This window comes from Mauremys mutica, chromosome 3 (genome assembly GCF_020497125.1).
Source record: "Mauremys mutica isolate MM-2020 ecotype Southern chromosome 3, ASM2049712v1, whole genome shotgun sequence".
Lineage (NCBI taxonomy): Eukaryota > Metazoa > Chordata > Testudines > Geoemydidae > Mauremys > Mauremys mutica.
This window is the reverse complement of record NC_059074.1, coordinates 7,629,551-7,644,892: the sequence shown is the minus strand read 5'-3', so window position 1 is coordinate 7,644,892 and position 15,342 is coordinate 7,629,551. Positions and strand designations below refer to the sequence as shown.

Here is a 15,342-nt window from a genome sequence, read left to right as displayed (position 1 = left end):
GTTACATTCCGGGGACTTTGCATCAGCCTTTACCACCCACTCCCTATGGTGAAACTGCCTCATCCAAAACTCTCCGTGAACTCAAGCTTTTGTCAGGTTTGACTCATATTCTCTTTTTTCTCCTCCATTCTGTTCCATCCCCCAGGACCTCCAGGCTGCTCGTGGGGCTACAAACTCCTAGCGAGCATGAAAGAAGCCATGCTTGCCATATAAGAGACGGGATCCTGTGACAATCTGGACTCCAGAGATTTGGAGAGCATTTGACTTTCTCCTACCTCCTGGAAGTAGCTGGTTCTCATAACTGCAGGATCTACTTACCCTCACACCACCCCTATGAGGCAGGGCAGAGCTATTATGCTGATAGAACACTTGGGAAACTGAGGCACAGAACCCACAGAGTGGTTTGCCCAAAGTCACCCAGGGAGTCTGTGGCAGAGCAGAAAATTGAAACCCTGTCGCCAGCTAGTGCTCTAACCACTGGGCCATCCATCCTTCCTGCTTTCTTACTGGAACCTGAACTCTGACCCCCTGCTGTGGTGCATCATACAACGGCCTCTTTGTCAGCTTGATCAGGAGCAGAACTTCTTGGCTTTGCTCTTTATAGCCATCCAGCCCAGATTAGAACTGCTCCAGCAACACCCTATTAATAGCAACACCCTCCAGGAACCATACAAATGCCTTTAATAATAAAGCATATGTTTATTTCTGGACATAATGTTCCTCTTTTCCAGAGTGCAGAGACTCAGGCATGCCGAGTTGCCAAGGTTTTGCTGGCCCCGTACACTCTGTACGACAGAAACAATTAACACAGAGCACTGAAAGGCTGGCGCTGGGGTGGAGGGTTTGGTTTCAGCGGATGACACGGAATGGATCATCTCTTTACCTGGGATTCACAGTAATGTATTACAAGGGGAGGCCCATCGTGAACTCTCAGGCCTGGGGATTTGCTCCAATGCCACCCTGCAGTACGGCTTAGCACAGGCAGAGTTAGCCACTATTAGTGGTTCTACATTGGTGCCATGCACCCAGGGATGAGTTTATACCAGTGCAAATAGTAGCTCTGGCTATCTGCACTAGGGGTTTTCACTACACAGCAGCTGGTCACTACTGGTAATCAGGGCAAATCCCCAGGGAATGACAAAGCCTTAAGCCTCACGAGTTTGGCCACTTCTTCAAAGAGGCTGGAAACGTGTTGTGGGTAGCCTGTTTTCACCCATGCAGCACACCCCTTTAACAGGCCTCGAGCCCTCCATTAGAGGCTAAGGTGGCTCTGCTGGACCAGGCACTTTTCACAGGACAGTCATGCCCATTTGGAGACCACTGTCCTGAACTCTCTTCAGGACACCACATCATGAGTGCTGGGATGCCCTGACCACTGCTGGACGACCCTGCGGTTTGGAGGTCCTGCGTACTCTGATCACTGAGTCTGCAGCACCCACAGACACACATGCAAAAGAGAGAGAGTGGTGGTGCATCCCATCCATCATAGCACTGCGGAACCCGGGACAGAGCCGTGCTAAAGACACACTCTGATCTCAACATCATTAGTAGGACCCTAAAATTCACAGCCATGAAAAATGCATCACGGACTATGAAATCTGGCCTCCCCCCATGAAATCTGGTCTTTTATGTGCTTTTACCCTATACTATACAGATTTCACGGGGGAGACCAGCGTTTCTCAAATTGGGGGTCCTTACTCAAAAGGGAGTTGTGTGGAGGGTGGTGTCACAAGGTTATTTTAGGGGGGATCGCAGTATTGCCACCAAAGAATCCTGTGGCACCTTATAGACTAATAGACGTTTTGCAGCATGAGCTTTCGTGGGTGAATACCCACTTCTTCGGATGCAAGTCCTTACAAGTCCTCCACCCTTATTTCTGCGCTGCCCTCTGAGTTAGGTGGCCAGAGAGCAGTGGCTGTTGGCTGGGTACCCAGATCTGAAGGCAGCACCCCGCCAGCAGCAGTGCAGAAGTAAGGGTGGCAGTACCACAACCTCACCTACAATAACCTTGTGACCCCCTATAACTCCCTTTTGGGTCAGGATCCCTACAATTACAACACTGACATTTCAGATTTAAATAGCTGAAATCATGAAATTTATGATTTTTAAAATCCTATGACGGTGGAATTGACCAAAATGAACCATGAATTTGATATGGCCCTAATCATTAGCACATCCACAACCATGATGTAAACAACCCTACTGAAAGATAAGCGGTGCCCAAGAGGCTCCACTAACCTCGACAAAGGTAACATACTGCCTACTGGACCCTTTGACCGCACTCCTGTCCCTGTTCTTTTATTAGTTGTCCCCCGCAATTAGTGGGTTTCTGAGGCCCTGTGGAACCTCCCCTTAGGCTGGGGGGGGATCCGTTAGCATGGGGCGGGCTTTGCCCGCCCCGTTTCCCAGAAACCCAATAGATACTGGACAAAACGGAGGGAAAAAAACCCACAACAAGCTGGATTACTACAGAACCCTTCAAAAATCCAGTGCACCGATATCTTACTACAGCCGAACGTGCAAAACACAGTCATTCTTCCCCTACACTGAATCCATGGGTACAAACTGGAAATAAAAGCCAGGCCGCAAAGGGCCCACAGGAAAGCTGAGGAGGAAAGAATTAGCAGCTCATGTGGGAGAGAAAAACTGACTATGAAAGACACTTTCTGCTTTGCAAAGAAGCTCTTGGAAATGGGTAGATGATTCCTGCTAAGAGGCATGGAAGGGAAACAATGTGCGACTTGGGAAGAAAGAAAAGTATTGCAAAAACAGACTCATAATATGTGGCAGTTAGGACCAAATCTGCAATGGCCAGCGATGCAAAACGGGCACATTAGAGGTGTGGGAAGGTTCTAGGATTTTATTGTAGTTGTGGGGAGAAGGTCTTGTGATGAAGGCAGTGGACTGGGGCTCCTGAGATCTGGGTCCCCAGCTCTACCATGGATTCCTGTGTGCCCTGGGCAAGTCACTTACTCTCACTGTGCCTCAATTCTCCAGTTGTAAAATGGGGATAATAAATCTATTTTGTCTGTTAAGACTATAAGCTTTCAGGGGCACCATCCCTTACTGTTGATAGACCCTGGATCTCATGCTAACAATGAGTATATGTATTTTCAACAGCTTTTTTTTTATTGCCTCAAGGAGACATTTGTGGGTCTGAAGCACACACCAGAAGGCCTGATTTATTATTTTGGCTCCATAAATGGCATCCCATACAAACACTGAGCTATTTGGCTCAGTCAAGTTCCCCAAGTTCAGGCCTACTCATGCCTATTGTGAAAGCCAAACCTAGACACAGACACTGGATATACTGTAAACACTTGGTCGTCATGCTGATAAAGTTATTGACACTGAGGCAGGAAAGAGCCGTGGGGCCTAGTGCATCGGTCAGTTTATACTTGCCCAGTGCAGATTTCTGTTAGCGGAATGGGATCTGGCCATACCTGTCCTTTAGAGGGGTGTTGGGGATTTAATATAAAGGCTGCCCCAATAATCGGGGTCAAGGCAATAAGAGAATGGTGAATGCTATTGTTTCAATTGCCTGGCATGGTGTCTAAATCGTCTTGGGCCAAATTCACTTCCTGATGTAAAAACCCCCATTGACTTCACTGATGAATTTGTCCCCTGATGTTTACAGGTATCTAATGATACCCACTAGCTCTGTGCAACTCTTCCCTGGGCAAATGCTTGAGGTACTGTATTGTATTTACCTCTTGGCAGGCCTTGCCTAGATTGTCAGCCCAATAAAGAATTGCTGGGCTGAACTGCTAAACAGGGAACAGTCTTGTATTGTGGTTTTTTAAAAAAGGTGGCAACACCCTCAGACATGCTCACCCTTTTTCACACCCTGCCTCTGCTCTGCTTCCAAAACTGCAATCTCACCCCTTGGTCTCTCTCACACAGTGTCTCACATACACACACCAAGGCCCAGTTGTTTCCTCGGCCATCCAAAGAGAACAGATGCACTAAAACATCTGTGGAAAACCTGCAACAAGAGGAGACAGACCACTGAGTGCAACTCACAACCAAATGCCCCCTTGCAAACAGTTGAGACCATTCAAGCACAGACGGAGCCTGTCTGGAAAAGGATCGAGGAGGAAAGCGTCACAGACATCAGACCACCCATGGACATGACTAGGTGGTGACTAAGGGCTTGGCTACACTTGAAAGTTGCAGCGCTGGGAGTTACAGCGCTGGTCATGCAGCTGTGCAGGAACAGCGCTGGTGTGTGGCCACACTCACAGCTACCAGCGCTGGTGTGTGGCCACATTTGCAGCATTTACAGCGCTGTTGGGAGTGCTGCATTATGGGCAGCTATCCCAGCATTCAAGTGGCAACAACGTGCTTTTCAAAAGAGGGGGGTGGAGGGTGGTGTACTGTGACAGGGAGCGGAGAAGATAGAGAGAGTGGATTTTTGGAGCCAACACTGTGTGTTAGCTTCCTGGATTGAAAAATCACAAAATGTTCGCGAACCCTTAGTCTTAATTGCAAACAGCCTGCATCCAACGCTGTTTCTCTGTCAAGCAAACATTCACTCCCTGCCTCTCATTTGATCGTTCACAGCCAGGTACAGATAGCTCCTGTTTGCTGTGATCAGTGTTTGTTTTTTTAGATAAGCACGGAGTTCACAACAAAACAAAGAGAGGCTGCATAACAAAACAAAGAGAGTAATTTAGTTAAAAGCATTCTGGGATATCTCCTTATTCCCTGGAGGCCAATAAAAGCGCTGGTGTGTGTCCACACTTGATGAGCAGCGCTGGATCACCAGCGCTGCAATCGCTACACCCCAACCTGACCAGGTGTACAGCCAGCGCTGCAGCCAGGGAGTTGCAGCGCTGGATGTGCCTTGCAGGTGTGGACGGTTACTAATTGCAGCGCTGGAAAGCCTCTACCAGCGCTGCAACTTGCAAGTGTAGCCAAGCCCTAAAGAAACGACAGAAATATAGATACAGGCTGTCTGCAAAAGTACCTGACTGAATTCTTCCCACTGAAAAAGTCACAGGGCAGTGGCTAGGCCTGGCGTGAGAGCACAGGCCGTTGCCATGCTTTGAATTGTGCATTGGTGCAGAGGCAAAGCACACAGTTGGGAGACATGGGGTTCTACTCTTACCTCTGTCACTGACTCGCTGCCTGGCCTTGGGCAAGTCACGCACCTGCTGTTTTCCCACCTGGAAAACAGGGATGATGATACTTACCCACCACTGTAAAGAGGGATGAGCTCCTTATGGCACTACCGAAGGAAAAAACATAGCCCTTGACTCCCACATCAGCCCATTCTGATTAGTACTGTTGCACTGGGAGCCTGATCCTGCTGAAGCCAATGAGAGCTGGATCTAGCCCATAGCAATCTGTACTCTTACAACAGCCCCTAAAAGCTCACTGTCTGCTAAGAGCCGATGCAAAGCACCACAAAAGGGAAGCCATTTGCAGTGCACAGTAACAGCAAGTTTCACTAGGCCTACAAACCCAGAGCTATGCTACATGCTCTGGAGCACCATCCCCTGGCACTTTATCTTGTAACTACCTATTTACCCATATACAGAAGTAGGGCACTCTTGTCACACTGCCTTTGGCCTAAATATTCAACAGTGTCTAGTGAATTTGGGGCCTTAAAAGGAGCCTGATTTCCACATGGTGAGCACGCAGCCTTTCTGACAATCAGATCCCTCTACAGGGTCACAGGTTGGGCACCTGAAATCACCAATGGGTTTTGCAAATAAAGGTCTTTTTGAATAGCGGCAAAAGCAGCAGCCTCAGTCCTCTGCAGAATGCCCAACAGAGCGTGCTAAGCGGGCAGTGGAATGGAAGTCACCGCTGGTCCCATTGCAAACAGCGTTAGTAGAAATTGGCTCATCCACAAGCCGGAGACCAGCCTGGGTTGGAGCATTACACAGACCAAAAAAAAAAAAAAATCACACTACAGCAGATTGCTTACACGAGTCTCCCCTTTACAGAAAAAGGTCGGGGTCACAGCCCGCTCCCATTGATCTAAAACGGCACAACTCCTAGTGGCTCCAGTGGCACCAGCATTTGGCCATTGGAATAGCGGCGGCCCGCTTTTCTGGCAGAAGCTCCACCCCTGTGATAGACTAGAAGATGGGCGTGTCCTCTCACAGCAGGTCTGGCACAGCGGCTGCCCCACCCCAGTGTGCAAACTCCATCCCTGCATACAATAGTTCTAGGGCATTTGTTTATATTTCCTCTCAGCTGGTTTAATACCCCAGGCAGACATTTGGGAGGCCAAAACAGTGTGAGATCTGGGCTTCTCCTGGCATGTCTGTATGGCCACCATAAGAATTAAACATGCAAAGAAGGCACCGGACTGGGAGTGAGGGTTCTGCCCCCAACTCGGCCACCGACATACAGTGCGACTTTGGGCAAGTCACTTCCTTGCCCTGGCCTACTATTCATATACACAAACGGACATTGGCACCCCAGACTATTCACTCTCTCCCCAATGGCATCGTTAAAATGCCCATCACCATGATGGGCAGGTGCCTAGAGTTTAATACACAGGGCACAGTAGGCAGCCAGGAGGTGCTGGGGGAATTGTGGGATGACGTATGCAATGGCCCTGGCTACTGTTACTAGTGGTCATTTTTGCTTTGGCAGGAGCTGAGGAACAGGAGGTGGTATCTGATCCTCTGAATAACTGGTGGGGAACCCCACTGGGCAACTAGACAGCTCCAAGGACAGAAACGTTGTCCCCTTATCCCAGACCCAGGTGCACAGGGCTGGGAGTCCATGTAGGTAAGGGCCATGGTGTTTAAAAGCCCCTGATGCGAGGAAGACGGACCCAAGGTCTGACCCAGTATTCCTGGCGATGCCATCAGTGGCACGTGTTCTCCTGGACCAAGCTTCCAGTTGTGGCCCACTTCAACATAAGCACAGGCTGACTCACTACCTCACCCCAGGAGCATGTATTTCCCTGTACCCATCCCTGAAGGTTAGTTACGCATGAAACATCTCCCTGGTCCAACTGACTCCTCAACATTATAGGCCCTCAAACCTCCTGCCCATAGCAGGCCCCTTCCCGCCGGCCTACCTCTGCCTCAGGACTCTGACTCCCCTTACCTGGCGTAGCAAGGCCTCTCCGTTGATGGAGTCCTGCTGCTGCTGAGCGATGGTGACCCCCAGCACCAGGGTGTGGATGCCGCAGGAGACGGCCGTGATGAGCACGATGGGCGTGAGGCGCAGGGGCAAGGTGATAAAGAAGGAGAAGACGAAGAAGGCCTGCCAGCCCACCGTGTCACTGGCCTCGTGGAAGTGGGAAAAGTTGAGGCCCAGATAGCAGAATATCTGGGCAGCGATGAGAATCCAGAGGACATAGGGCATGAACTTGCGGGAGACACGGTCTGGCAGGAGCCCGTACTTGCATAGGACGAAGAGCAAGATATCGGCGGCCAGGCCCACTGAGGCCACTAGGATGGGGGCCAGCTTGTCCGTGTTGTAGACCACAGCACACATGACGATGACATAGCAGTCGAAGAGGGCAGCGAAGACCACCAGCACCAAGAGGGTCTCGTGGCGCTGCCGGCGGAAGTAAGTCTGGTAGAGGTTCTCCAGGGACTCGGGGGCGAAGGTGAGCCGCATGAAACGCGGCAGGCAGAGGCATGAGCCTGAGTTCCTCACAGTCACCTCATGGGTCCGGCCCACCCCACGTTCGGGGTCGGAGGGTAGGCTGACCGAGTAGTCAGCCGAGTACTCGGCCGAGTACTCCGGCTCAGAGAAGGCCCTGTTCCCGGGCATTCTGCCTGCCCACTTTTCCCAACCAACCCTTGGAGAACTGGCACCGTCTGCAGCCGACGGTTACGCCAAAGGAGCTCCAGCTCCCATTTACCTCAGGGCAACCAACAGGCGAGGGCAAAGAGGCATCAACAATGGCATCTCAGCTCTCCCCCTCAGACCCAAATCCTCCCCAACCCAGACGTTCCAGTTGGAAACCCAGGCTCCAAACGGGGGAGCGTGCCAGTAGCCAACAGGGCACGTCCACTGCCCCCCCCTATCCTGAAGCCTTCAGCTGGCTGCTCCGTAACACCCCAACCCTTCCCACTCACGCCCCTTTCAAAAGTCATCAAAACTAAAATTAAATTTAAAAAACAATTGGCTGGGCGCCAAACAAACAGAATCACGAGCTGCAACTAGCAACTCCAACTACCCAGCTCCCTCCAGCCGCTCCCCAGTCCCCACGCTCTCGGAGGCTGCAATCAAAACACCTTTAAGAATACAAAAAGACATATAAATGTCTCACTGTCTCCTCAGTAGAGAAGCCAGAATCTGGGGTGTCTCTCCCCCTTTCCCTCCCCAATTTTTTCCGCTTTGGTCTTCTCGGGACTGTCCGTCCCCAGCAACCATTTGCAAATTGAACCCCAGGACGATATTCCTCAGTGCACTAGGGTCTCAGGTCCCCAAATCACACCTGCTCCCCCCTCCATGTGGGGGCAGAGGAATAAATAGCATTGGCCGGCCATTCCATGCACCCTGAAGGTCTCTGATTCTCATCCAGTTGTTAATGGGAAGGAAGGAAGATTTTGTTTGTATCCGGAGTCGCCAACAAAGAAAAGGGGGCGGGGGAGGACAGTCAGCAGAAGAGGCACTGATCTGTCAACTCTGCAGGCTCCAAACTGTTGCTTTCAGCTCCCCCATCAATCCAGGTAGCCCGTTCCCTGGCCATGCTCTGGAGAAGGCCAGTTCTCCCCCCTCACCATCTCAGTGCTGACAGGAGGGGATGTGGGGGAAGAGCCTCTCGGCTTCTTTGGTTTAGGCCCTGCTGAAATTAAAGCAGGGCTGTGGGAAATGGTGGTCTCCTACCCTGGGAGAGTGAAGGCGTGGGCAGATCCTGGAAGCCCCACAACGCTGCCAGCATCCCCTAACAGTCACCAGTTTGCTCGGGCTTCTGTTTGCTCTCGGGCGAGCCCACGTCCTGCCTGGAGGAGAAGACGGATGGATAGCAGAGTCCAAACTAAACAGACGTCTCTTTAAGAGCCGAGTGTCCCTCTCAGCCGAAAACCCTATTCGGAGTCCATACTCTGCCTCTGGATTCTCCTCTCATCCATCTTCAGCGTCCCTCTCTTGGCATCCTCCTCCTCCTCCTCCGCGCCCAGCAGCTGGTATCTTGGGAGGCAGATGCCGCGCCTGTGTGTTTTTCTGTCTCTCTCTTTTCTCTGTATTTTTGGTGACAATTCCCTTCTTCCCTTTGGAGCCCAACTGGGTGTCTTGTTGGAGCGTGTACGCAGAGGTGGGTGGGTGGGAATCTGTCAAGCACAGACACCCAGCAGAAAAATGATGGAGGAGGAGGCAGAGGAGGAGGGGGAATGGGCGTAGCTTAAAATTATTGAAGAGAAAATAAAATCAAACAAGTGCATGGCTTGCGAACACACGTGTGCAGCCTGCACGCACGCACCCACCCCGGGGCTCGGCTCCTGCTCTCTGCTAGGGACACTCCCTGGCAAACAACCCCCGAGTTAAATGCCTGGCAGGGGGAAAGAGGTGGTGGCGCTGGGAAGGAAAGCCAGGCTGCTCAGCTGATGACAACTTTGTTATGCAGTCTGGGGGTGGGCTGCTCATGACAGTAAGCAAGGGGGGGCACGGGGAATACCCCCCCTCGGTCTGCGGAGGGGGAGAAGCCCCTGCCCCTTCCCCCAGAAGCAGGGTGGTGCCCAGGGGCAGCGGGCTAGCTACCAACGCAGGAAGCTCGCTCCTCCCAGCTGGCGGGCTGTGGCTGTAGGGGCGGGCTCGCTGCTGCAGGATGGGGGAGCTGCTTGGGGGGGGGCAAGGGCGGCTGCCGTTCCGGCTCAGCCGGGCAGGGGACCCCCGGGGCTGGGGGGAGGAGGCGTTTGAGCGGCTGCACGCCCCGCTCCGTCTCAGCGGCCCCCTTCCCCCGGGCCCACGCGCCTCCCCGGCCGCCCCCCAGGCTGGGTGCAGCTGCTGGCGGTGCTCGGGGCGGCTGCTGCGGGCGCTCGCGGCGCTTCCCCTGCCCGGGAAACCCCCCCGCCCCACCCCGCGTGCGGGGCAGCGAGCGCCCGGGACTGGCGCGCGCCGCGGGGCCTGCGCTGCGGCTTCAGGCGGCGCCCGGTGCAGGACGCGGGGCTGCACCGCGCCTGGCAGCGGAGTGGGCGCGGAGAGGCGCTGGGGGGGGCGGGCGCTGGAGGGGCAGAGGGGTGCTTGTGGGGGTGCCTGGGTGGAAGGGGGCGGGTTAGGTGGCTAAGCTGGGTTTGCCGAGGGAGGGGGCGGGCGCGATGCGATGCGATGCTGAATTTATGGGAGGGAGGAGGAGCTCAGTGGTTGGGGGGAGCTGGAGATAAAGGCTGGGTTTGGGGGGTGCTGGGTGAGTGGGGCGTGGGTAAGGTGGGTTTGTAGGGATGGCAGGGGGACAGTGAGGGCGGCTGGGGGCAAAGGGCTGGAGGTAGATAGGTGGGGGGCTGCTGGGTGCAGGTAGTTGAGGGGAGAAGCTGGGTTTGGGGGGGTGTTGGGTGAGGGGGGCGTGGGGAAGGTGGGTTTGTAGGGATGGCAGGGGGACAGTGAGGGCGACTGGGCAGGAAGATGGGGTAGATAGGTGTGTGGAAGTGGCTGGCAGGCTGCAGTGTGCAGGTAGTTGAGGGGAGAAGCTGGGTTTGGGGGGGTGTTGGGGGTGTGCTGGGTGAGGGGGGCGTGGGGAAGGTGGGTTTGTAGGGATGGCAGGGGGACAGTGAGGGTGACGGCAGGAAGCTGGGGGTAGACAGGTGTGTGGAAGTGGCTGGGAGGGTGCAGGTAGTTGAGGGGAGAAGCTGGGTTGGGGGGGTGGAAGTAGAGAGGAGTGCCTGGGGGAGGGGAAGGCTAGGGTCACCTGCTCCTCCACTCCCTCCTCTTTATCTCCACTGCCTGTTGCCCTGGCTACTCTTTCCCCACCCTGATCCACGGAGGGTGCAGCCTGCTCAGCCAGCACCACCGCGTACCCCGGCAGCCGTGAACGGCTGTGGCTGCAGCCCAGCTGCGTGGGTGACAGTCTGTGCAGCAGGAGTGAGTGGGGAAGCAGGTGCGAGTGTCACCTGAGCTGCCTAATCCTGGGCGGGCCTGGGGCCTCTCCCTGTGACTCACTTAACCTCCCTGCCTCTGTTTCCCTATCTGTACAACAGATCAGCTGTGACTCTTGCCCTGTGCACAACAATGGGAAGGAATGGCACAGTGGGGTTCAAGTTACTGCATTTACTTATTGTGTACAACATGCAAAGCCTAGTTACATATACACACTACTGCCCTGGCTGGTTTCTAAACAGAGAACACAGTGAGTGTCATTAGAGGGCTCACATACTATTTAAAGAGATACTACCCAATTTTTACACAACAGTGCCTAATACTTATTTCCTGGAGCATTGTGAGTGGTTTGCAAAGTGCTATGAAGAGAGAAAGCCCTATATTGTCATACCCACTCGCTGCCTCTCTCCACATAACCATTATGGTTTTCCAGATGCAGGATGCATCTTTGGGAGCGAGGGAGGATGTGGGAACATCTGGATGGCTGAGCTGCCAGCACATCCTCCCCTAGCAAGGAGATACTGATTCCCTGTCAGAGCTCTTGTACAGCACTTAAAAATGGAGGGAAAAAATGCCAAACACCCTGTGAATCAATACATCACTGAGACCAAAATCTCCAGGCCAAATTAATCTCTGGAGTAACACCAAGGATTAATTTCTGTGTTCGAAAACACAGACATTCATGCACGAGGCAAAATCAGCCAGTAGAATTCATTGCCACTAGAAACAAAGACCAAGAACTTAGCAGGATTTAGCACCAGACTTCTAAAAAGGCTTTCTAGTGTGAAGGCAAATCTCCACCAGACTGAATTGTGTGTATGCATGAAACACAAATTAACGCATGTGCAGCAGGGGAGCTCTTGGGGATAGATATTTTTTAATAACTGTTTAAAATCTGAATTCAGTGCTGGTGAAAGATCCCAGCTCGACAGCCCTTGGAAGCTATTCAGCCGGTACAATATGGACAGCACCAGTTCAAGCTACATCCATTAATGTGATCCAAGTCCCCTTGCACTTTCTGAGTTCAGTGCTTTTCAAGTTTTATTGCTGTTTGCAAGAGCTCCTGCCAAAGAAACTGTGTTATAAACCTAACAGTGATACAGCCTTTCTTCAAAGAAGGTACACAGTACACAAACTGAGAATAAGAACTTGGAAGACTGTGTGTAACAGTGCCATCTGGTGACTCCCATTATAACACCATCCCCTTTCTCAACTTGTTCCATCAACCACAATGGAGCTCAGAGCAACTTCACAAATCATCTGCAATGACAGCCAGAAAGGTACAAGTCCCAAACAGAAGAGAAAAAAATGAATAAAGGTTTAGCTACTTACCTGTGTGCGTAACGGTTCAGGGCAACTGCATCTGTATTTCCCCTTAGTGATCCAGCAAAGGAACCTGCTCTATGTGTGTCACTCTCTCTTCTGTCCAGGGTATCTCAAGGCTGAACAGTTCACTGTTTTATTCCCAGCAAAAGACAGATTGTCAAAGCAGACCTCCTTGCTTTCTCTTCGACTAATAATGCTGTAACTGCCCACACAGTTAAATTACCACATAGCTCTTTCTATGCAAGTTTATTTATTCTTAAGGTAAGAGCACTGCAGAGAAAACATTAAAAGCAATAAAAGAACCTACACACCTGCTAATAAATTTATCAGAGATCACGCCAACTCGGACACGGGCTCTGGCAGGTGCCTTCAAACCCCATAAAGAGTCTCCTCCTTTATGGTCACAAGTGCATAAAAGCCTCCCCTCAGAACTAGCACTCATTAAAAGTTTAGTCCTGACTTTCACAGATCGGGGTCTTTGATCTGGAGGAGCAGGTAATCAGCAAACAATGGGTTTTTCTCCCCAGGGCATAGTTTCAAAAGGCCTCCCAAGTACCTCCTAGGAAACCCACTACCCATGTATTGTTCCAAACCGTTCTTTGAAGTTCCTAACACCTCCCCAAGGTTTTACATCAGCCAATCTCTAAGAAAAGTTACATACAATTCTACAATAACACAAAAACAATTGAATTTTTAATACAATGGACCCCAAAGATATTAAACTTCATTCAATCAAATTTAAGTTGTCTGTAAGGTTTGTCTGAGAGATTGCAGGAAATTGCCCTCTGTCACACTACGTGGCAAGTGTTCTTCTGATTAGAACTTTCCAAACCCCCATTCCCAAAATCTGTTTAATTCCCATTCACATGTCTTTGGAGATATTTTTCTCTCTCTTTTGTGTAGCTTTCAACTGCTCCGTTCTTGCAACCTTGCATTTCTTGTTCCAGCAAATGAACCAGGAATTTGCTCTTCTGTTCTGCAATCCATGGGGAATGAGGCAGCCATCTCTTTCTAGACACATTCACTCCCCTGAATGACCAGTTCCTTGCTCTCCTGCTTGGGGCAGTGTTTGCAATTATCCTCCCAGAAAGGATGTCTGGACAAGGCAGTGGCATGTCCCTGCTTGTCCTTAGGCCTGTGTGAGTCTGTGAACCGAGAACCTTATAGTTTCCCCAACCACCTGTCTAGTTGCCCCTCAGGATTCCTAATTCTAAAGAGCTATTGGAGGAATGCATGGACTGCCCTGATCACCACTTTTCTCCCATACAGATAGTGGTGTAATAGATTTAATCACTGCCAAGAAATCCTTCCTGGTGGCATGGTGGTTTCTCTTAGCAGAACTTTGACTTTTGCTGTAATAACAATACTGCCCTCAAAGCCATAAGCACTGGCCTGTGTCTGATACAAATTTTGAGACACCGGTGGTGTCCTGGTCTGCACCCTCACTTGAAACTGGGGGGTTTCAAAGTGAGGACCAGCATGTATTCCCCCACCCCAAAATCCTAGGGTAGGTCCCCTTTGCTGCCACCACCGCGGTCAATTACGTGGGCCGGGACACCCCTGTTTTCCCCCTGTCTCCCTTCAAAGACGTTCCCTGGGGAAATACAGATCCACTCACAGGAGGGAAACCTCCCCCCCTCCCTCTCTCCTAGCCACTGGAAAGAGATACCTGATTCAACTGCTTGAATCAAACCCTGGAGGAACTCTCTCTTCCCCCTCCCTTCTCTGCCCGGAGATAAGCCTGTCTCACCACCGAGAGAGTGTCTTAGCCCCTCCCCCTATCCACAGTAGAAGGGATTTAATCAAATCTTTATAGAAAGAATTTATTAAAAGAAAAACAAGAAAATACAGAATCTCTATGAGTCCAAGCTGGCCACTCATAGGGTATAACCTTGCTAAGTTCTGGAGAGAATCCCCTCTCCTTCTCAGTACAATGATACAGGTAGAATTAAGAATAATCAATAACAAACACACAGAATTGCAAGTATAGGATTATTAGGTGAGGACACAAAGTATCTTTCTAATACTCACTATCTTGACTAGAAGAAATTAGTTCAGAAAGGTGGAAGCTGGTAGACTTGATTAAAACATCTGGACTCTTGTAACTCCAGACGGCTAAGAACAACACCCCCCACCCTCAAACAGAGGGAAAAAGTTCCCTCCTAGGAGTTTCAAATTCTCTTCCCTGATTGGTCCTCAGGTCAGGTGCCCACCAGGTACTATGCTTTAACCCTTTACTAACTATTCATGACAGGTGGGCTAAGACAGGAGCGGTCACAAGGACTCTTTTGAACTCTGCAAGTGCAAATACCAAGTTACATTTAGGTAGCTACTGAACTGGTTTCCCTTTCTTACCCAGCCCATGCAACTGTTTTGCAATATCAGCAAACCCATGAATGAACCTTGTATACTTATAGTGGGTACAGGGAGGGGCAGGTCTAGGCCTGCTTAAGACTAAAGGCCCATCCCCTCAATCGAGGAAGAGGAATTGAGTCTGTGGCGGGCAACAAATAACAAAACCGGGACAGGAGCAAAGGTCACAGGCCCAAAACAAGGGATCCAGAAGGGAACACGAAGCACAGAACCCATGACAGCATCCCACTGCTCCTCAAAGGAGTCCCAGGCGTCACTGGACGCTGCCCATACAAGCTCTGCCGGTAGATGTGATAAAACAAGGCACCAGAAACAGGCCCCCCCAGTCGCAGAGCCCCACCCCGTCAAGTTTCCTCCTTCTGGTCCAGTGAACGGCCATCTTGGCCAGTGCCAAGAGGAGGTTAATGAGGTCTCGTGACTTTGTGGAGCCCCAGAGGGGGTGTGCAAATACAAGGAAGTGTAGGGAAAAACACAGCCAGGACCTCGGCAGAAGGTTCTGGAGGAGCCTGAAGAGAGGCTGCAGCCTGATGCACTCTACGCAGATGTGTGCCAGGGTCTCCCTTTCACTGCAGAAGGGGCAGGTGTCGGGGAACTCCGTCAACTGCACCAACCACACGCCCATGCTCCTGG

The 15,342-nt window shown here is 51.5% G+C and overlaps 1 protein-coding gene across 2 annotated transcripts in view; it reads right to left on the bottom strand.

The window, feature by feature from the left end:
* The window catches only part of ADCY3 (adenylate cyclase 3), a 90,362-nt gene extending 80,891 nt beyond the window's left edge, over positions 1–9,471 (bottom strand). The window contains exon 1 of one of the 2 annotated variants that reach the window (XM_045010269.1): positions 7,075–9,471. In XM_045010269.1, coding sequence (XP_044866204.1) covers positions 7,075–7,749 — 675 coding nt within the window. In that variant the 5' untranslated portion in view covers positions 7,750–9,471. The remainder of the gene's footprint in view (positions 1–7,074) is intronic. The other variant, XM_045010267.1, reaches the window with a different exon arrangement.
* Between the last annotated feature and the right edge of the window lie 5,871 nt (positions 9,472–15,342).